General features: G+C 40.8%; 2 protein-coding genes across 3 annotated transcripts; one reads left to right on the top strand and one right to left on the bottom strand.

Annotated features, from left to right (window-relative positions):
• The first annotated feature begins 383 nt into the window (after nucleotides 1-383).
• On the top strand, nucleotides 384-4,175 carry LOC147604663 (sm-like protein LSM8). Its single transcript, XM_086794558.1, has 5 exons — nucleotides 384-509; nucleotides 599-639; nucleotides 750-824; nucleotides 3,501-3,553; nucleotides 3,637-4,175. Exons 1-5 carry the CDS (start codon nucleotides 476-478, stop codon nucleotides 3,725-3,727), a joined length of 294 nt encoding a protein of 97 aa, XP_086650684.1. The 5' UTR covers nucleotides 384-475; the 3' UTR covers nucleotides 3,728-4,175.
• Nucleotides 4,176-10,181: 6,006 nt separating this feature from the next.
• On the bottom strand, nucleotides 10,182-15,277 carry LOC147604662 (putative xyloglucan galactosyltransferase GT15). 2 transcript variants are annotated; one of them, XM_086794872.1, is made up of 3 exons: nucleotides 14,857-15,277; nucleotides 13,925-14,734; nucleotides 10,182-11,107 (listed from the first exon to the last, which is right to left on the bottom strand). In XM_086794872.1, the coding sequence occupies exons 1-3, from the start codon at nucleotides 14,881-14,883 to the stop codon at nucleotides 10,514-10,516; spliced, it is 1,431 nt and encodes a 476-aa protein (XP_086650998.1). In that variant the 5' UTR covers nucleotides 14,884-15,277; the 3' UTR covers nucleotides 10,182-10,513. The 2 variants fall into 2 exon arrangements, with proteins under 2 accessions (XP_086650998.1, XP_086650997.1); XM_086794871.1 differs by having other exon boundaries at nucleotides 13,925-15,275.
• Nucleotides 15,278-22,957: the final 7,680 nt, after the last annotated feature.

The raw sequence follows: 22,957 nt of genomic DNA, 5'->3' as shown, positions 1-22,957 counted from the left end.
AGGGCATATTTGCTTAACCACCCCTCTCATGTTAGTGACATGCCTCCTAGTGCTCAGACTCTCCCTGTGCCATGACTCCCCATATCATCTCCACGGGAAATGCTGAAGAGTGTCGAGAGAGAGAGAGAGAGAGAGTAAAACATCATGCATGATGCCCGTCCATCACATCCACTTTCTACAAAGGAAAATAAACTTGAAAAGTCTATTGCCTAAATGTGAGGACTCTTATCCTACCAAATCAAACTGTGGGAATTTATGGAGGGCTTTACATGTCAACAAAGCTATAAATTGTGCCATTAAAACCCCCACCATCATCTATAAATTATTTGATTTGATAGCCAAAAATTCCATTGAAAACATTCGGCAACTTCATTAATAAGGCAACAAGTCCATCTCGGCTACTACGAATCGATCTTGCAAAAAGGTCCCAAGAACACTAGTGAGCGTTTCATTAAGCTTTGCTCCAAAAACAGCGATGGCCACAACCAGCTTGGAACCCCTTGTCGACCGTGCGTGTTCTCTCTCTCTCTCTCTCGCACACGCACACGCACACGCACGCACGCACAAGGTACTAACTACTGTATCGGCTCTTTTGCAGAGACCATCTCCATTATCACAAATGATGGTCGCAACATTGTGGTGCGTGTATGTTTATACGCGTTTTACCCTAGTTTAAGAAAGAGAGGATGTTATACATGATGCTCAACACGAGCGCGCGTGTGATTGTTTTTTTGTGTGTGTGTGTTCAGGGCATACTAAAGGGCTTTGATCAGGCCACCAACCTTATATTGGACGAGTCCCACGAGCGAGTGTATTCGACCAAGGTAAACTGATGTTTTTATGTTCGTTTTAAAGAGTCCTCTGTTCTATGCATCTTTTTTTTTTTTTTTTTTTTTCATGAGTTGATCCTTCTGTAGTAACAACTTGGGTGCCCGCCCTGAGGCAGCATGGTCTTCTACCCGAAGGCGGTACAATTGTGGCCACAAAGCAGCCCTGATGTCAATTGAGTGCTAGTGGGAATTGAACTCAGGATCTCTCCATTCTGAGTCAGAAACCCACTCCGCAAGGCTACTCGCTCGTTGGCCTCTGTTGTATGCATCTTGCCATGTATGCAAGCATGAAACGACCTTTTAGGTCCATAAAACTTCAATTTTACGCAGAGCCGTGAAGTGGTTGAGCTCTCTGGGACGGCCAGCTGAGCTATGTGGAATGCAGGAGAAGTCTCTCCTAAGCATTAGTCAAGAATGGCTAAACAGTCGGGAATCTGGCCACACATGCGAGCTAGTGGTAAGATAGTATGTTACACAAATGTGAGCTTGTGGTAAAGATTGTATGAGGAGCTCCCACACTATGTGAGGTAGTGAGAAAGATAGTATGTGGAGCTGCCACACTATGCGAGCTAGTGATAAAGATAGTATGTGAGTTGCCGAGCTAATGATAAGGCGATAATCATGTGAAAGAGGCGAGATCTTTTATGGAAGTGCTAGGTGTCTTGTTTGATGTAAGTCTTCTTGAAGTTTGAATGTGTCAAGTGCACATCTTCTGATGGTGACGGTGCCACTTAGACATGATTATTTCTTGCAGCTGCCTAAAGGGCAAAGTTAAAGGCAGTATATGGGCGTTTCAGAGCAGTTTTGGGAGCCTAAATGGTGCCCAAGACATGGATCGATAGTTGGGACATCTTTTGGGTATAGTTTGGAGGCGAAATATGGCATTTTGGACATTATTATGTAGGTCAAAAAGGCAAAACCGACCTAAATACGACTTGCTGTCAAGATCTCTATAAAAAGGCAAGGCATGTGCATTTGTAGGCATTCAAAGATACAGGTTGCAGAGCCAAGAGCAAGGACAAGAGGGTATGGGACGCTAGGTTGGAGCCATAGGTACCAAGTACGCTCGTGGCAATTAGACCTTAGGCTCGGGGATGGTTCGAGTCATTGAACTTATGGTTTGCCAGCCACAATCCGTCGTGGTTATGTGATGCGTACGATGTCGGGTCTGGGAAACCTCACTAGGGTTTCGGTTCTAGGTTAGATAATCCTTGGGCGTGGTCCTTGGAGACCTTATAGTTATGACCCCAAAAGACAATTGATTTGGCTTTAAGGTTGAGACTAGGCTCTTGTCAGTTAGTGGCACTAAGGAAGCATAAATAACTAATTGATTAAAAGTCTTAATTGGAGATAAGTAGGTAACTATGATGGTATGGTTTTTGAATTCAAAATGTGACGAGCAGATTGTGATTCCACCGATTGGTGTGGAAAGCTTGGTTGAACACAATGCTAATCAATACACTTAAATACACCAAGATTTAATGGACAACAAGCACAATAGAAGATGTAATGTTGTTCAATTGACAAGAGATGCACAATGAGCCGGAACGGTTAATCCCTCCCTCAAATAATGTTTATTGATCTTGGGAAAATGAAGTACATAGTGTCATGGGCATTTTCGACCAGATTTCCATACCAATGCATATGAATACATGTAGTATGCAAACGATATGGTTGTCCAGTGAAGATTTGCAACTGACACTACCCTCTCTAGTGCTCATGTTCCTTACCATCTACCCTCTATCGTTCCACCAACACGGTAGAAACAATCTCCAAGAGAGCACATAGGACAAGAGAACAATACATAGGGGAGTCCTGTTCCTACCTCCTCCTACTTGCTTCCATAATTGAGCATTAAAGCTTAGCAACTGCAAGTAGAGTCGATGACAGCACAAGTCTTTGCAATGGAAGCGACTGGAGTGTTGAAATCTTCAATCTGTCACAATCCTTCGCAAAAAAGGTCTTCAAGTGGATGAAGGGAACCCTGGGAAAGCTTCCCCTATGACAACATTTTATGGATGGTTTAAAACCGTCATAACATGCAGATATGCGTGTACTCCGCTCTCATGCTCTCTCAAATGCGGTACGTATGGCTACAACCCTCAAGACGTGGGAGAGTTCCAAGTTTGGGACTCAGCACATCCAAAAGCAAAAGAGCAAGGATATTCCAAAAGATGGAGTAGTTAGGACCATGGAGGATAACAACAGTTCTAGTGGGGGAGTGTCACGAACACGATTCTCAAAACAATTTTCTCAAGAGGAGTTCGGAACCAAGCAACTATGAAGGATTTGTTCGAGGACGTGAGTGAGCAGTCCAAGGAGGAGGCTTCTTCAGAACCAAATGATGAATGTGAAGGAGATGCATGTGTGCGTGTCTCACTTTCTCAAGTTGAGCACACACCAAGGGTGTTGAAATGCATCAAGACACTAGCACAAACAAAGGAAGTTTCTAGCCAAGTCTCCGAGGGAGAGTCTTCACATTTTGTCTGTAGTAGGTGGAGAATCTTTGGCTTCAATAGTGGTTCCTTTGGTTTCAAGGTCTGCAACATGTGTGTAGTGTATTCTTTGTGTGGTTTGTTGAAAAAGCTTTTTGCTATCATATGTACCTTATGACCTTTAGGATGTCTGATTATATTGAAGTGTAAGGCTTCTTTGTTTGCTGGTTTTCAGGTTGGTGTTGAACAGTTAGTCTTAGGGCTTTATATTATACGAGGAGACAACATGTAAGATGGCTATCTTCTCTTTAAATCCAAAAATGTGTTTTTCTGTAAGAAATTTTTTGAACTTTCGCTTGTCATGTTTCCAGTGCTGTTGTAGGGGAGCTGGATGATGAGCTAGATGCAAATCTGGACATGGACTCAGTGCGTGCACATCCTCTTAAGCCTGTGCAACATTAGATGGTCTTATGGAGGTGATCTTAACAGTGTCAGCATCCTACAGAATGCTAGGCCCTTCTCCAACACTTCTGGTTTCCTGCTGATCTCTTGGAATCTTCTGGTGGACATTCCCAATTAGGCTTTTTGTCCTTCAAAAACTTGACAGTGCAAGCTTGCTTGGTGCAAGGTCTCCACAATACCAATTTCATGATGGTGAATTTGTCCCAAGGAGTCCATGAACCTTGTACAGGTTTGAGGGGAGGGTTTTTATAGAGCGGACAAGAGTGTCAGGTGATTAAGCTACTACAAAGACTGATGCTGCTTTGCTATAGATGGCATTTTGAGGTTTTCACATAGTCTTCATGATATGGTTCATTGTGGCTAGATGGAGCTTTTGTATCAGTAACTGGGATATAACACTTTGACATGGTGTGTAAACTGATCGCTTGTGAAGACTAGTGTTTACGTGTCTATATGCACTTTGAAGAGTATCTACGGGCTGTCTGTCTGCATCCCCACAAGGCTGCCAGTCGGCAACAGCACAAACAAATTGCCATTCTTGGTGCAATTTGGACTCGTCTGATGTGTGTAGCTCTTACTAAGACAGTTGGCAATCCCTTGAATCCAATCTTTTCTTGGTCCTTAGCTCTTCCACATTTTAGTTAACAATTGGAGAGTTTATATCAAATACTCTAACAGAGTATGATGGTGGAGAGATGCATTCTTCGATCATTCCTTGGCATGGGCTTTCCAAAACAGGACCCTCAGGGGACACGTTTGCTACAAACATGTCGTAGCAGACAAGATTACATATAAGTTGCCCTCATCATACCATGTGTTGCTTAGAGAATTTGCTTAACGCAGCATGCAGTGTCAATGCTCGACAGTATTTAAGACCATGGAGGCCTCACTCCTAAGAGAACCCCATATCATCTGCATGAAGTGGGTATGTCTTGTATACCTGGTTTGTGTTAGTAAAAAAAATAACTATATGTATGTATAATCATTTCTCATGAGTATGCATTCTTTCAGGAATAATCTGTAGTGTAAGTTAATTTTATTTGCAGCTGATAAATGAGAGACCTCTACTAAGGAAAGGGTCTCCTACACACAGAGGTGATAGAATTGCATTTTTCTGCAGTGATGTTCTTGGGTTACAGGTAGCAATATATATATGACATGTCATGACTAAAGTGATAAATGCAGTACTAGGAGTGAAGGTTGGTCCGCTCAAAGTCTCAAAGGCATGGGTGTAAGAATTTGATAATTTCATGGACTTGTGGAGAAAAGCATAAGACATGTATGCACTCGCAAGTAGGGGCCATCAACTAGGCAGTGCAATAGCTATTAAACAATGATGTAAGATGTAGTGTTGATCTTAAGGTCAGCATAAGTACAATGTGGATGTGTGATTCACTCCTAAGAGAACCCCCATATCATCTGGATGAAGTGGGTATGTCTTGAATACTTGGTTTGTGTTGGTAAAAAATTAACTATATGTATGTATAATCATTTCTTAATTCTTTCAGGAATAGCACCTCTAGTGTAAGTTAATTTTATTTGTAACCGATAAATGAGGCCCCTCTTGTAAATGTGAAGATGTAGGTAGAGGCCTATTAAAAAAAGGGGTCTCTTACACACAGAGGTGATAGAATACATTTTTGCAGTGATGCTGTTGGGTTACAGACTAGCAATATAGCAAAGACGTGCCATGGTTAAAGTGATAATTGCAGTATTAGGAGTGAAGGTTGGTCAGCTCAAAGTCTCAAAGGCATGCGTGTAAGAACTTGCTTGTGCAGAAAAGCATGAGACATGTATGCACTTGCAAGTAGGGCCATCAACTGGCCAGCGCAATAGCTATTAAACAATGGGATGCATACAACTAATGGTGATGTAAGATGTAGTGTTGATCTTAAGGTTAGCATAAGTACCAATGTGGATGTGTGGTTTATTCAATCATTAATAATAGAAGGGTTTTCCCAACATTAGCAAGATATTTTATGTGAAACCAAGTTTAAATAGGAGTCACAAAAATGAGCTCAATATATAAGATAATGATGAGTTGTGCTATACTCTCTCACTAGTGGTTGCAAGGTTGATATGCGCTTGGTATGGAGCACTTGATATGCACTTGGTGTGTAGCATTGTTTTAGAGGATGGTCACTTTAGAGGAAGGTAGCATGTAGTTGAGGAAAATCAATTGAGGAGCTACTCATCTTCCAAGTCTAGAAGGGTGGGTTGCTTAAGGACGGTACGGGACATTGATAAACCAGAGATATTCCTCTTTGAAATGAGATTGTAATGAGATTTTCTCATAATCATCAAAAGTAGATATATCTAGATGCTAGATACATAGGGATTTATATCTTACATGCGCTTAGTGACATGAAACATGTGGACTTGATATGTGTAGCACTTTTCTTTCATGAGTTACAGAGTTTTAGGAGTGAAATCATGAGGGGACAAGAAGGCATAAGAACCATAGCTAAGCATTTCTAATGACTTTTTATCAAAAGGATGAGCAAGATGGTTAGTTGCCTTCTTATAATAGGATTTTACTTTGGCATGTCAAGTAATCTATTAGTTCTTTGAGCCCATGCATTCGTTCTTCACTCGATTATCAAAATGTTGAGCAAGATGGTTAGTTGCCTTCTTAAAATAGGATTTTACTTTGGTTGTTCTTTACAACATCCCGCTTACGAGAGATTTTATGGAAGTAAGCTCATTGTCTTGAAGAGACCACAAAATGTAGAGGGGATTGTTGACACATTCATTTAAAACATGAAGACTCACCACCTTAGCTACCTTTGTAATCCCATTGCTTTGATTGATATTAGAGACCAAGTTTGTAGCCCTAACAGAGGCATAAGTGGCAAGATAGCCCACTTATGCTTCATAGAGTTAGTAAGGTATGCATATACCTCTTTACAATGATGTGTCTACCTGATCTACTATTTAAGTGTTGTTATATCTTTTAGGGATGCTCTATGCATCTCCTATCATAGACGTGTACACATTGTACCTTCTTGGTGTCAAGTCCTCAATTGCCTCTACAACTCTAAGGTATGTACATAGAGTGAACCTACATCCCTAGCAATGGGGTAGTTGGGCATGAGTCACTCTACACCATGTGAGATTTGCACTTCAAAATTATAAGTCATATTTTATTATGTATTAATAGTTCTAGAGGATATCATTTCATCTCTTATCATACAATGTATGTAGTGCTCTCTCTCTCTCTCTCTCTCTCTCTCTCTCTCTCTCTCTCTCTCTCTCTCAACTAACATCCAAGAAGGTCTATGAAACGAAGGAGGAGGTACAATTTGCATTCAATTTGGACTAGGACCATGAAGCAATTTATATGCTCGGTGTCATCCTGGTGTAGCATGTGTGGTCCATATGGTTTGTGTGGCCTATACAGTTGATATGGTCTATGTGGGGTGTATATCAGGACAAGCTACTCATGATCTTTACATGCTTAGCATCATCCTCGTCTGGCTTGTATGGTTGGAATAGGATGCATGTGATCTTAGTATATTCTCTGTGTGGTCTCTTGTGTGTATGGTTTAAGTGGAGATCACATATGTGTGGTGGGTTATTTATTCCTTGTGGTCTGTGTAGTGTAGATGGTCTATATATTCCCTATGGTGGTCTTTATGGCCTAGATGGTCTGTATGTGTGGCCGTAATGTGCTTAGTACTTGGCCAATGTACATGTTGTGAATGGGGATCTGTGCATTATTTGTATGATCCATATGGTTTGTAAATTGTTAGAATAGGTTGCATGTGATATTTTGTACGGTCCATATGATATGTGCATTATCAGAATGGGATATTGGAATGGGCTCCACCTGAATATGTCCATGTGGTGCGTGTATGCATGTACAATTACTCAGAGGAAGGCCATAGATCCATCTTTAGAACAGATCATGAGGCCAACTTAAAGATTCAAAGGCTTGTGTGCAATATTGTAGCAAGATGATATATGGGACTATAACCACAATAGATTAAAGACAAGAATTATTTCATTTTGAAAGTAATTGTTTCTTATATCTATAAGGTGAGCTTTGATTTGGTGGTGACATAGTTGAACCGATTGCCTCCCATGTAGTAGATTTGGAATCATCCATCCGGGAGGACAAAGCATCACAAGCAGGCTTAACATTATATCCACTGAGCCTTATTCCCCCTCTCATGACGTGTCAGTCAAGGCAAGTTGCACAAAGGAAGTTGTAATAGACATATACCTAGCTCCAATGCACTTCAACAATGGCAAAGATAAATTCATTGGTCAAAGCAGTGGGCCAAAGATTTTGCATCAATGTAAACCGACATCCTAACAAAGGTGTTACAATGCGTGGGAGCTCCAAAGCAAGTGACAAAGATACCAAGGTTTTATAATGGGGCCTTGCCTTAGAGTTATCACATCGATATTACGTTGATGTGTCGAGGAGACTTGCCTCTATAGCTCGTCCGAAACACACCCCTGTTGAGGAGGGAACTACCACCTAGCACCACAACCCAATACAAACACCAAATGAAGGCACCAATACACTCAGTTGATGTCCCATAATCTTTAGTTGACCCATGCAGATGCCCGATCACACTCCAAACTCTTCAAACTATACAGCTCACTACACCAATCATCCTCTTAGATTAGCTCTAACCTCTCACAGCTTGGATCTTACAAACCTTCATATGCCCTCAGCTGACCACAAGCTCTCCCGGCTGACACAAACTAACACCTTGCTGATGAGACTGAATTTTTGAATAAGACATTGGCTGATGACTTTAGTTAGAAATGAGTCCTCTTAGAGTTCCTCCAACATCAACTAATCTAAAACTCACAACCCTAGAAGCTAACTGGACCCTCTGCTGACTCTCTTCCCACCTTCTGTGTTGACACCCGTCTGACTGAAACTATCTGAACCAGACCCAACTAACTCAACTGTCTCAAACTGAAGCAAAAATCTTCACTCACATGTCCTCTGGCCTCCCCTAATTCTCATGCTGCTCCAATCTCAAAGAGATCGCACCAAAGACTCTCTGTTGACTCCAACTGTCTATATTCTAATTGTTTTGACCAACTAACCCAGCTGACCCAATTGGATCAGAATTCCTCTCCTCTATGCCCTCTTAAGCCCTTAAAACACTCAAACCCCACCAAGACTCAACTCCTTATACTCACAGTTGACAGATGATCTTCTGACTCAGGAATACCTCTCCCTTTGCCTGATTGCTTCTTCAGTTGACTATCAAACCTGACTCAAAACTTTCAAACCCGACTCAAAACTTTCCCCTTCAACGCAAAGAGACCAAAACTACTCCTAAACACCCACGACTGACTCCTATTGGGCTTCAGCTGATTCTAGTTGACCCCCTTCTGACTTGTAAACAATCCTTATCTAACACCTAGACCACTAGTAGTGCCCAATCTTATCAAATAGTCCTCTGACTAGTTCTGATTGTCAACCCAGACCTCACAAGTGTTAAACAAGACCAGATAAATACTTTAACAATCGCAGTTGACCTACCTGACACGCGGTTGAGGCCAAGCTACCTCTGTCTTTTCTCGACGTCCAACTCACACACAATCCAATCTTCTCTCCACCGCTTTCCCGTAACTATTGCCCTTCTCTTCGCAATCTCCCCTCCTCTACTGCATACAAGTGTTCTTTTCTTCTTTTGGCTAGGGTGACAACGGCTAATTTTCATTTTAGGAAAGTGGCCACACATTAGTTATCTTTTTATAAGGTTTCTAACCATACATTAATGATTCATTTTGTTTTCTTGGGGTGGGGTGAACATATCTATTGGGCTTTTTCTTTGGGCACAAAAAAAACCTATCAATGTCAAGTACCTCCCATGGATGCAATGGAAGAATGGTATGATGGTCACGTCTGGATGAAATCCATTTACATTCTAAGAAAAGTGGAATCAAAATGTATCCTTTAGATGAAATTTTGGTGTCATAATGTTGCCCCATGGTCAACCTACGATGTTCAAATGCTATGCCAATAATAAGATGTTTTTGTGGGTTACATTAAATCATTTGAGTGAACATTGTGAAATTTAACCTTAATTTTCCTAAAGATTTTGTTTGGGTCCCTGTTTTAACGTTTCTTTCATATTTTCTTGACTCTAAATAGCAACTTGTGAATTTAGTAGATTCTTCAACAGTTAACATCTTGCATCTTTGGGTTGCCTCCCCCCCCTCTCTCTCTCTCTCTCTCTCTCTCTCTCTCTCTCTCTCTCTCTCTTTGTCATATAGATAAGTTGCCCTTCTTTAAAAAAAATTACTTCTTATGGTGACTTCCTTTTTGTATACACCTCCTCGGGCCTTCTCTCTCTCTCTCTCTCTCTCTCTCTCTCTCTCTCTGTTAGAGGAGGAAAGGAGGTGCAGCTATAGGAGGAATGTAGGTGGAGAAGCAAGGAGGCAATGGAGGATAGACAGGGAGGTGGAGGATTATCCAAACATTCTGACATTGGCATTTCTTATGAACATAAGGTGAAGGAAGGGGGTGCTATTTAGAAAGTGCTTGTATACCAGTGCGTAGGAGCAGTGGAGAGTTCTTCAAGTAAGCCCTCTTCAACAACCTATCGGTACAAACATCTAAATCTTGTGGAGCAAAGGCAATGTAATGCATGCAGGAAGGTTGACACCTTTGTCGAGTGTAGGATGTAAATTAATAAGGTGCATCATTAGAAGCCATTAATTAACAACACACACACAAATAGAAGAAGGCACATTCCAAGATAATACGATTCAAGTCTAATAATAATGGGGGTGGAAAAAAATGGATGGCGCTTATGGTAAAGCGCTCATGTTGGCGAAGAGTTGTTGGAGAGCGAGGTCCATGGCGTCGTGGAAGGTGACGGTGGAGCCCGGCATGGTGTAGATGATGTGGGGGAGGATCTCCTCACGGATAGTCTGCTGCATTTGCCGGACCCTCTCCTGGGGGATCTTGAGAAGCTCCTGCACAAAGTTGAGCTTGCCCTGGGCGATGTCCTCCTGGGGGAGGCTCACAGAGTAGCGCGTGGCGTCCCGGGGCAGATACGCCTCATACTGTAGTTGCGCCGTGAGGTTGGAGAAGACGACGGGGATGCAGCCGGCGATCATGCTGTCGAAGACGCTCTTGCGTGTGGGGGTGTCTCCCCCCGGCTGCAGGCAAAACACTGCATTGCTGAACTCTAACATTATGATCTCCGCCTCGCTCTCGCACGGAATCTGCCACTGCGAGTACCGCAGCGTGCAGTCCATGAACCTGCACCTCGCCTTGTCCTCCTCGCACTGCTTCTTTAGCTCCTGCCTGAACAGTAGCGTGCTTTGGTGCCGGAATCTCCTCCTCGCCGACCCCAAGTAGCTCACCAGCCACTCGCGCTTCGCGTTCTCCACTGTCTCCTGTGCAATATGAGATGAGACCCACATGAGTTGATGCAATGTGGATGCTCAAGAAAACTTAGTCCATAGCTCCCTTGATCTTACATTAAAAAACAATCATAAATACACTCAATTTTTGAAGTAAAGCTCTACCATTCCTTACCTACAAACCAAGCTAAGGGATGTCACTCTTATGCTATTGGCAAGGAATGGTACCCTAAATCACATTTTGAGCACCTAACCACCAAAATTTTCTCATGCGTTCATGCTCGAATGAGCAAAAGTCATGTGATAAATTACCAGAGATATCATTAAAGTAGAACAAGCTAATATAAGATGCTAGCACCATAATTTTCTCATGTGTTCATGTTTGAATGAGCAAAACCCATATGATAAATTGCCAGAGTTCAAGGCTAGGATTATTAAAGTAGGGCAAGCTAATTCAAGATGTTAGTAAGCTAGTAACGTGCACTTTCACAAAGAGGCTTGCACACAAGAGCTAATGGTTAAAATCGCTAACTAAAGTGAAGCAATATCATGAACAAGAAGCAAGCAAGGGTGAGAGGTTTTAAGTAGACAATGATGTGGTCAATAGTTCTTCAAAAACATGGTCAAAAAAAGAACTTTCACACTTATTTATATCTCTACCATGCAAACTACCACTCTCAAAGTGCTTGCTAAACAAACTACATCAACATACACCCCACCCAATCCACTTTGCTATAAAATTGGTTGTATTCCAATTTATAAAGCCCTAAACTTTTATACAAAGATGTAATGCTAACAAATATTGATTAGTTACAAAAATTTCCACTAAACCTAAGAGATCACATGAAGTAATGATAGAAAGGTGTAAGCCCTAAACTTTTATACAAAGGTGTAATGCTAACAAATATAGATTAATTACAAAAATTCCACTAAACCTGAAAGATCACATGAAGTACTATGTGATAAATCTAGAAGCTAGAGTTAAGTTTCTTTGTTATGTATCTAACACCAAACCATAGATCCTTCATAAACAACTAGAAGCTTTACCAAAAGATTATTTGTCATTTGTGTTATGCCAAAAATGTTCTCTTTCACACAATTAATACACAAAAAAAGGTTAACACTTCCAAAATCCACTTAAAAACTACTCACCCAAACTAGGACTTTGATTATCAAATTTACATACTACATCACATAGTCTTGCCTAGCAGGAATAAAAATAATTGATACTAGTGTGTTGTTTTGAAATCTTATACCATAGTAACATGGTAATAATAATCATATTAATACGTGATATTGATGTAGATGAATGTGTTGTTACCTTCCATAGCGAGAAGAGTTCCTTAAACATCCTAACCAAGAGAATGAAACCATAAATGATATATCCTTTAGACATCACCATTAAACAACGGCATCATAGCAAGATAATAGACCACATATAATGCATTTAATGACACATAGACCAACCATGTGTGATCTAGATAGGATGCCTTTGTAACTCATCATTGCCAATACAAGATATCCATACTAACAAGCAAAGGTGGAGTTTGCAACCACAAAGTTATGAAGACTTTGGCATGTTAACTAATCTCACCCTTTTATCATGCCTCAATAAATTAATTACTCTTTTTTCTCATTATGAGAATAGTCTTTGAGAATCACAACCAAGCTAGTGGACTACAAATCTATGCAATGACTCATAGCACAAGAAATGTGATCTAACTATTGCAAGAAGGGAGGGGAGCGAGAATCATACTATATAATGGTTCCCTACCTACACAAAATTTTATGGAGTTTTAGTCTATGTAAATGGCTTCGTACAAATACCTTTTCCTTCGATACATAAACTTTTTCAACATGCACTTTTTTCTTAGCATGTTAGATCATTGCATGGAGATCAATATTTAAATGCATTTAAAATTAGGAGTCATGAGTACCTACATCTAGAGCAAGCTTCAAACTAGCAATGTTCAGGACCCATTATCTAAGGTAGCAAAAGAACATAATCCTTGACTCCCAAAATTGGTATTTATCATTCATCTATTAGGAGTTACCCTTCCAACCTCTTGGATAGGATATAACATCTTAAGCAATGTTCAGGACCCATTATCCAAGGTAGAAAAAGAACATAACCCCTGACTCCCAAAATTGGGTATTTATCATAAAAAATGAAATAAGCTATCAAGAGTTAACCTCCCAACCTCTTGGATAGGATAGGGCGTCTTAAGCTAAACTTACTTAGGCTAGAGTGTGGTGGCATCTTTCTAAATTTTAATGTTGAGTGACCTACAAGTTTCATGATTTGAAGGTGCTGATGATTTCCATCTTTTGAAACATGATATTAAGGTCTTCAAACCACAACCTAGGCATAAGACAGTGCTTGCTTGCCCAATGCATGGGTATGGATTGGTAGTTGGGCAAATGGAATGCTGGCTTTGAGCTTGGTCACCCCTATTGACACATGAGAAAGAGTTTCATGGTGTGGTTAGCAAGGGCATCTTGTCTTTGATTAGTTGGTGTGAGAGTACCTATCACATATGTGCATGACTTGGCTGCCCAAGATTTGAAAAATCATGAGCACTAGGTGGCATCCTAGTCTCCAAACATGGAGGTAACAAAATTTGGAAGATTTTATTTAAAAAAGAAATCCGAAGCAACCTTATAGCGGAATATTCATGTTGAATTAATTGTTTTTGCCTGTAAGGCAGAAAGAAGAGGGAGGGGGAGTGTGTATGTATGTGTGTGTGTGTGGGGGGTTGGGGGGGGGGATTTCATTAGTAAACTATTAAAGGTTAAAAGAAAGGTATAGCATACTAGAATAAATAAGTTTGCAACAAGGAGCTTGATTACCTGCCAAAGCCCGAGGTCTGCATCCGTGGAGGGATGAAAGGCGGTAGGGTAAGGGATGCCGATTTCCCGTATTTGGGTAAAGGCCTTTTCCCACCACATGAATGTGACGTTGGCCAGATCCTCCTGGGTGGTCACGGGCAACCCCCACTTGTTGTCCGTGAGCGGCCTGCTCATGTCCACAGGCTGCCTGCCAAGCACCATGAAGTGCCTCTGCCCTCTTGTCTGCTTCCACGTGGCCTGTCCTGTCAGCCATCCCATGAACCGGTTCACTCTGCGGTCCCTTACCTGCATTGAATTGCATTTCACTGAGACTGCCGCGTCTTGGCCTGCATAGTAAGGGACGTAGAACGCGTCTGCCATGGCTGCCTCTGTTGTTAGGCATGGGTATTGCTTCATCTTCGCATGAAACACAACTTCTAGAGAGAATTGGTGCGTTCGGTACCATGCATTTGCAGGCCTCAATTGTACGCTGTAGTTGTAATTGTAACCATTATTGCTAATCACGGTGAGATTAGTTGCTAATGTGCTGTTTTGCTGGGGCACTTGTATGCCAATCCCTTGATTCTCCAAGCCACCACAGTAAAGACAGCCCCAGCTCTCCGAGCATGAACCTCTTCCAGCTATGAGGCACTCCTGAGCCAAATCCTCGTTGAATTGCGCAGGCACGTCATACATGAAAACACGCCTTCCTTCACACAGATCCTCAGATGCACCCGAGTTTTGCCGGTTAAGTACATTATCTTGGATTAATTTGACAAGGTTGGGATAACTTACTGTGCTGCTGCTGCTGCTGCAAGTGCTGATGCTGGACTGGAAAAACAAGACGGCCGTCAAGCAGAGCATGAGAGAGCAAGTGGCAGGGAGCAGCCATGACTTACCCGAGCAAAAGCAATTACTAAACAAGGGATGCACTTTAATGCGATGGTGCTTACTGTAATTACTACCATTGATTTGGGCATGACCCAAATCAAGCTTCTTGTATGGGTTGCTCTTGTCGAGAGCCATGGTAAGGATCACTGGCTGCCCAGTGGTTTAGGTAGCCTAACTAGGGGTTGAGCAGCAGCATTTGTGAGGTCAGAATTTGCGTGCAAAGCCTCATGAGAGAGCCCCCTGTTCCCTTCTGATACAATGTGACGTGTACACGACGTTAAACGGACGTGCCTGCGCGGCCTTAACGCGCCCATCGTGACGGAGCTTCACAAAAATCATGAACGTGGTTTGCATGTGGTCGTCGATAGCGGCAGTGCTCCCTCCCGTACTAGCCATCCCCCCACTAACTTAGTGGCCCCCATTCGTGCCACCATGCATTGTGCATTACTTTACAGGTGCTTTTCCATGCAAAGGTCTACCATCAATGGGAATAAATCTCACGGCTCTTAAAAAAAAAACTGCATTCTAGTGTATTTGTACTGGCCATATTTAAGAAAAATTGGCTGAGATTTTAAATAGCCTTTATTTTAAGGAATGATTTTTCATATGTTTGAGTTAAAAACCAACACTCCGGAGATTTTGAAACAAAAATCGGATAGATTCGAGAGTTGTCCTTATTTTGATCGATTGAAAAATATGTTGTTTTCGTGCACTGGAAAGGATACGCCAATAGATTCTCTATGAACCTACATATATATCAAGTTAAAACACACTCTCTCTCTCTCTCTCTCTCTCTCTCTCTCTCTCTCTCTCTCTCTCTCTCTCCGTGCAGATATTTTTGGTTTAAATGCATCAAGCTCCTAATGGAAAAATCCCGAGTTCAAGTCCCATTCCCTACACTTTGATGCTCTTATATGTATTACAAAAATCATTAAATTAGCTACGACACTAAAACGACTCATCCTAGTCATATTCTCTCTCTCTCTCTCTCTCTCTCTCTCTCTCACTCTCTCTCTCTCTCTCTCTCTCACACACACACACACACACACACACAAACGTAGCGCAACATACACACATCAACATTCGACAAACCTCTTAAACATACTCATTTCCTCTGCATTTCTCACCGAGCCACAAATTTGAAGAGAATGGCCATGGTTTTTGAAACCATTACACTATTATTGAATTTTTTTTCAATCGGTTCAACACTTTTTATAGAAGATCTGAACCAACCATGTTGAATTTTCAACTGTTGAAGGTTAAACTGAGGCACACCTTTCCCGAACACTGATACATATACACAATTATTAAGTATATTTAATATGATTTGGTATCAATTCTACTTTAAACAACAAAGGCAGTTAGATTGTATTAGATATAACAAGAGAAAGGAAAATGTACATAATGCTTTTTATTCGAAGAAGGATAACTTTTGCATGTTAACATTATCAAAAGATCTCTATTCTAGATATTCCTTCAGGTCTAAAAAACTCTGGATGTATTCAGTCATTTTTGAGCCCTACCTCATAAGCTTGATTTTTTCATTTATAACCAAATTGTCCCTTTCCAAGCAGTCTTGTTGGATAGACCTAATTTGTTGTTGGAATTCATCTTTTGCCTTTGACATTTTGAGCGCTTCATTAACATCATTGGGCTTTGCACATCTTAAAGCATGTTTTAATCATCAGCTTTATCTGCACACACAAGTCTCTTCTTAGGCCTTGAAACATGTTAGTTTTTGCTTTGTTAAAAGTCCACTCATTGATGTTTATCCAGACAATCCACAAATATTCAACTCTAATGATATTCCCCATGGTTATGTGGAGCAACCAATTAGAACCCCTAAGAGTATCTCCTTCGAAGTGAGATCACGGTCTAAAATAGGGCGTAGACACTCTTGGTTATGTGGAGCAACCAGTTAGAACCCCTAAGAGTATCTCCTACTAAGTCCACTCATTCATGTTTATCTAGACACTCCACAAGTATTCAACTCTACTTATATTCCCCATGGTTGTGTGGAGCAACCAATTAAAACCCCTAAGAGTATCTCCTTCTAAGTGAGATCACGGTCTAAGACAGGATGTAGACACTCTTGCAAGAGCTCCAACACATCAATGTTTTTCGAGCATGATATAAACATGTGCTATGCTATAGATTATACTTTCCCTTTTTACATCTGGAACACATTGTTGGGTATTCGGAGTCTCGTGTACGTGTGCGTGTACCACTATTTGTGTACTCGTATATGTGTGTGTGTGAATAGCCCCTGAAGGGTTGTGAATGTTGGGCAAATTGATGTATTTGAGAATGAGAGATATTGAGCAAATAACCTTTTATAATTTGTCAAATGTTAAACACCTATGCAATATCTTTCAGTAGAACCAGAAAGAGTTACTAGGGAATCTATACACATGAAACTTGTTGGTAGATGCCTTGAATCTAACTAAACTACAACCAAGGAGAGGGAATAGTGGAATGGTAGAGAGAATAATGGAGGAATCTATGGAGATAGTTTAGGAGTTCATTTGGCCTCTTCTATCCTTGTACTTGCCTATTTAAGAGCCTGCTTCCTAATGATGAACAACTCATGGGGATTATGCATCTTTTTGACCTCTCCATCTAATACTCATTAAACTTGTTTTACATCTATGTTATGCTTTGCATTATCATCATGGTGATTATGATCTTCAGTCCATCTTAATTCTTTGATCCTCATCATTTTGTCAATTCACATCGTTCATCATTTGGTATCAGAGCTAGCATTCTGATTAATCACCACTAAACCCATTATTAAGGAAAGCTCCCAGCTATTGTGGAGGAGCCCATTCGCTTTACACAGTCCACCATTCCTTACAAGAATTTGTGGGCATCTTCATCTATAGAAGGCATAATAGCAACTCAGCTCTCAGTCGTGAATTTATGCAGGAGCTCTGGTTTTCGGCGGGTCATTAGTAAACTGCGAAAAGAGGGGAAATCAACCATTCACCTGCTACGCAATGATTCAGTCTAATTCCTCTTAGGGGAGAGGAGCACTAGTCAAGCAAGGCAGTACCAATCAAATTCTCAGTCGCTCTTTTTTTGTGCTAACTCTGATTAACACAGTAATTAAGGATGACAAGGATGCTATTATGGGTCATTGGTGGTTCCAACAATTAACTAAGGTGTGGCTAAACACCTTTAGATCATCATTTGTGAAGAAAGCCCCCAAATTTGAAGGCCACAATCAACCCTCCAAAACTGGTCATTCTCTGCACACAAAATAGAGAGTTACATCACTTTGGTTGATACTTTGTTCGTTTTTTATATCTCCAACCTCACATCCTCTTTTGTATCACCATTTGTATTGAAGTAGGGAGATCATAATGCTGCCTGGTGCATCAAATGCAAAATATGTGAACACCATCCATAGGTTGAAAGGAAAATTCTCAAGAAGAAGGTCGATGCTCATATGCAAAAAACTTAGGGTTTTTCAGAGCTTCTGTACAACCAGATGCATTTGTATGGAGAAGGAGAGCTCTAGGTGTTTTTTTTCTTTAGGATAGACATTGCCTCAGTTTGTAAGAGGCAAGACCCCCTTCTTTATCATTTGGTTCATCATGGAGTCCATAAAAATTGATAGATTTGATGGCAATAGTTTTCACACCTAGCAAACAAGGGTAAAATTTATTTTAATGAAAAAGGTATTGTGGAACATAACCAATGTGAGAGAGAAAAAAAGATAGCGAAAGATAAAAAAGCTCTCTCTATTATAGCATTGGGGCTAAGTGATCAGTATATTCACCACATTGATGGAAAGGACACCTCTTTTGAAGCTTGGGAAGAGCTTGAAAAACTCTTCGGAAATCAAGCCAAAAGCTCTAAAATCACTCTGCTTATTAAACTGTTGGAGCTCAATCTAAAAGTGGGTGAATATTTACCAGCACATTTAAATCACACGAAAGGTCTAATCACTCAATTAGTTGGTATTAAAATGAACATTGAGGAAGATGTTAGTATTGCTCTTTTGCTCAAAAGTGCCACAGTCTTTTACCTTAGGAAGATTGTGGGTGGCAACATAGTAACTAGTCTCAGCAATCTCCAATCTCCTAAATTGATTGATATCATTGCCTTATTATTGGAAGAAGAAAAGAAAATCAAACAGAAACAAGGGATCTTCAATCATGAAAAGGCCTACTTCCCCAAGAAGACATTCAAAGGGTCTACATCAAAAGTTACCTCCAAGGCCAACATGAAGTGTCACTTTTATCGGCAACAAATAGGGTCATTTTGAAAAAGACTATCATCTCAAAAAGAAAATCTCAGCAAATCTAGTAGAAGGAGGTGAAGAAGCAGATGACATCGAGGTTAAGGTCTCCTATGAAGCCAATCTTGTTTGTGTAGATGATGATTGGGCTTTCTAAGTGTTATGCTCGTGTGAATCCTAACTTATAGTAAGTCATAAAAGATCACCTTAGTTCTCACTACTTTGTAAACCAAATAGTCCAATGAAGTAGGTACAAGGATGGGGACATAGGTGTTGACACTAGGAGGTGGTCACAAACTATGTAGCTTCCCTCATCCTTTGACTATTGTCAAGGATGAGGGTCATCAATTTGAGGGAGGGAGTGTTGGACAATTTGATATACTTGAGAATGAGGGATATTGAGCAAACAACCTTTTCATTAATTTGTCAAAGGTTGAACACCTATGTTATATCTTTCATTAATTTGTCAAAGGTTGAGCACCTATGTTATATCTTTCATTAAATCTAGAGAGAGTTACCAAGGAATCTCTGCACATATAACTTAATGGTAGATGCCTTGAATCTAGCCGAACTACAATCAAGGAGAGGAAATAGTGGACTGGTGCAAAGAATAATGCAGGAATTTGTGGAGATAGTTTAGGAGTTGATTTAGCTTCTTCTATCCTTGTACTTGCCTATTTAAGAGCTTGCTTTCTAATGATGAACAACTCATGGGAATTATGTATCTTTTTGACCTCTCCATCTAGTACTCATTAAACTTGTTTTACATCTATGTTATGATTTGCATTATCACCATGGTGATTATGATCTTCAATCCACCTCATCATTTTGTCAATTCACATCTTTCATCAGTGAACACCACTTATGTGTAAGTGAGCTTATGTGCATGAAACCACCCTCAAGTGGATAATATATTATGTGTGTGTGTGTAGTAAGTAGTGGCCATGCCATGTGTCATTCATATAGTATGTGTGTTCGAGTGGTCTTGCACCTACAAACCCAATGGACTTGTACACATCAATCAATTCTATTTTAGTTGTGCATATTATTATCTCTCTCTAGCCTATCGTTTTTGATTTCTCTCTACACAAGAACAACACAAGCATGGCTCTCATTAGATATCGGGGTGCCCTGCAACGTGGCACCCCATTCGATCGACATGTCACCAGTCGCGTGCCGGTCGCGCTGGTGATGTGGCTTTTTTTTAATAAACATGTGTTTAATACTACTGTTTGCACTTCTTAAACACGTGTCACTTGATGGGATGGTTTGCACACTCGTGTTCCAAAGCAGGGGTCGCAGGTTCAAGCCTGGGTACGCACACGAAGTATAAACTTTTGTTTGAACACTTGTTTAAACATGTTGTTCAACTGATTACCGATTGGAAGCAAGGTGCCACATGTACAGGCACCCCAGATTTAACGAAAGTCCACAACCATGGATATCTTTGAGCCTCCACAACCCTACACGTAGACTATAGTAGGACCTCTGATCCTTCAATTGCCATCACCGCCTTAACTATTGCTACTACGTAACACACACGCATGCTAGTCCTCCACCATTGCCTCAGTACTTATTGCCTCTGACATATAGCTACTTAATGATTTTGTTGTGCCTACTACTTACGCACATCAAATGCTGCTATACTAAAATGCTATCACCAATTATTTGAGCTACTGACCACGGCACCACACCAGCTGATGTCTATCTCTTAGTCGCTTTTGGCACATCAAAGACTTGCTCGCAACTATGTGTTGCTATCGAGAAGCTGTGCTAGCCACACACAAGCCTCTAGTAGCATCATCTACTCTGCCTCTATGTTAATCCCATTTTGGATCAATAAATATACTCCTCCATTTGAGGACATTAATAAGTGTCATACAAAGGCACTATGAAAGTTGCACATTATGAGATATTGGCCACGCAAGGCCTTAGTTAAGTAAGTTTTGGGCGCCCAAGTGTGAATAAGGGCCAATTGTATATAAGGCAGTTTCTCATAAATGAATGGACACAATCCCCCTTTGTGCTTTGAGAGCTCTTGCTTTTGTCTTAAGAGAGAGCATTCTAGCACTTGTGCCTCCTTTATACTTGTATGTTGCATGCTTGTGTTGAGGAGTGAGAGAGAGTGATTGCCTTATGTGGTGGTGTGAGCGGCTCTACGATGACAGCGTGGAGGTGGAGCTTGGAGGATTGGAGCTTCTCAAGTGAGCTTGGAGACCTCAAGGGACATAAGTTTGAACATTGGTAAGTGCCCTACGACAGTTGTGTTGTTCTATTGCTCTTCCCTAAGGTGAATGCATTGAATTCCCTCTTGGAGGTGTGGTAGCCCATAACATTTTTGGCACCGCTGTTGGGCAAACACCTTTGTTTCTTCCATCCTCTTTGAGTTTCAGCTCCCATTACATAAGATTCATCATTGCCTTTGCATTCTGGTAGTGCATTGTGTAGGAAATGAATGGATAAGATTTGAGTGGAAGTGAAAAATTATGAGAAATTGGTTGTTTTTGTTGTGTATTTGTGTGGTGGAGTGGTCTTGAAAGAGAAAGTCCTCCACTGTTTTTTCTAGTCAATTTTGATGTTTGCATCACCAGAATCGTTAACGTGAACGAGCAGAATGATGTCCTATTTTTCTTTCTTTTTAAAAATTTATAAAAATCAAGGAGCCATTGATTGTGTCTTGAACTCGTATTACATTCCTTACACATGGCACATCATCTTGGAAGCATTTGGATAAGGATTTTGCACCCAAATCCATCTCAGTCACGCGGGAATTTCCCACATGAAATTACAAGAGATCATTTCACAACATGAAACGTTTTCTGCAACTTCACAGCGTGAAACACTCTCGGCATCATCGCCACCCACGATTGGCACCGCAATTCATGAGATTACCTTGCTAAAAATAGGTAGCCTTATCCTGACACCTCTGACACCGGGTCTGACAAAATTAAGAATCGTAAACTAGTAGAAAACATTCACGACGTGAACTATTTCAGAGCATTTCACGACGTGAACTGATTGCATTTCACGGCGTGAAACATTTTCATTTCAGGACATGAACTATTTCAGAGCCCTTCACGGCGTGAACCATTTGCATTTCACGACGTGAAACCTTTTCCCTTCATGGCGTGAACTATCTCTGCAATTTCATGCCTTAATCAAATCTAACTCACGAACCTAGTATTGTCGGATTAAGGTTAAGGAAGTTCTTGAGACCAGTGAAAATCATAACAAGGTAACGTGGATTTCTGAGTCCAAAGCAAAAATTTTAAACACGTGAAAGTGTAGAACATTGTTCACGACATGAACAATTTTCTAACATTTCATGTCATGAATTGTTCTCTGCAATCCCACAGCCTAAAAAACAAGTTGACATATCTGACCAAAATTTAATTGGGGCAGCAAAATAGCTTATCCAATCATATTCACATGCACTTGAGGTTTGGAAAGCTCATCGAAGACGACCTCACTCCTGACGATATTGCATCAAATCACCCAGGATCTTCCTATCAAAAGAGTGTGGATTCAGGCCACTCATTAAGCACTCAATTAAGTGTCTTAAGGAATCTGACCACCGTCAAAACTAGTAGTGAAGAATCCATGGAAGAAGGGCTGCGATACTTTGGGTTTGGAGAAGAGGAGAAACCACCCTCCCCTACCAGATCCAGCAGTATCATTGATATAGCCTAGGGATTTTTTGGTCTCCAAACTAGCAATGATGAAGAGGTGCAATCTATGGTCATGGGTCCGTCAACCAGCGCTGGACTTGGTCCAAGGCAAGAAGTACCTATCCAACCTTCAAATTCGAGGTGGTTAAACACTGGCACCCCCTGAATTGTTAAAATGCAAGCAAAGTGATGAGCTATGGTGGATCAAATGCAAGAATCAACATTATTAACAAGGAGATTAGATGATGATTA

This window comes from Cibotium barometz, chromosome 61 (assembly GCF_041138505.1).
Source record: "Cibotium barometz isolate CiBa-2024 chromosome 61, ASM4113850v1, whole genome shotgun sequence".
Lineage (NCBI taxonomy): Eukaryota > Viridiplantae > Streptophyta > Polypodiopsida > Cyatheales > Cibotiaceae > Cibotium > Cibotium barometz.
Note: the sequence above shows the minus strand (reverse complement) of the source record. Positions and strands in the feature narration are given on the sequence as shown.

Excerpts from the sequence above, each read along its gene's own strand:
- LOC147604662 (XM_086794871.1), bottom strand. The coding sequence starts at position 14,929 with ATGGCTCTCGACAAGAGCAACCCATACAAGAAGCTTGATTTGGGTCAT. Across the intron at positions 11,108-13,924 it reads CAGACCTCGGGCTTTGGCAG|GAGACAGTGGAGAACGCGAA; the intron begins GTAATCAAGCTC and ends CATATTGCACAG.
- LOC147604663 (XM_086794558.1), top strand. The coding sequence starts at position 476 with ATGGCCACAACCAGCTTGGAACCCCTTGTCGACC. Across the intron at positions 510-598 it reads CTTGGAACCCCTTGTCGACC|AGACCATCTCCATTATCACA; the intron begins GTGCGTGTTCTC and ends GCTCTTTTGCAG. Across the intron at positions 640-749 it reads ATGATGGTCGCAACATTGTG|GGCATACTAAAGGGCTTTGA; the intron begins GTGCGTGTATGT and ends GTGTGTGTTCAG.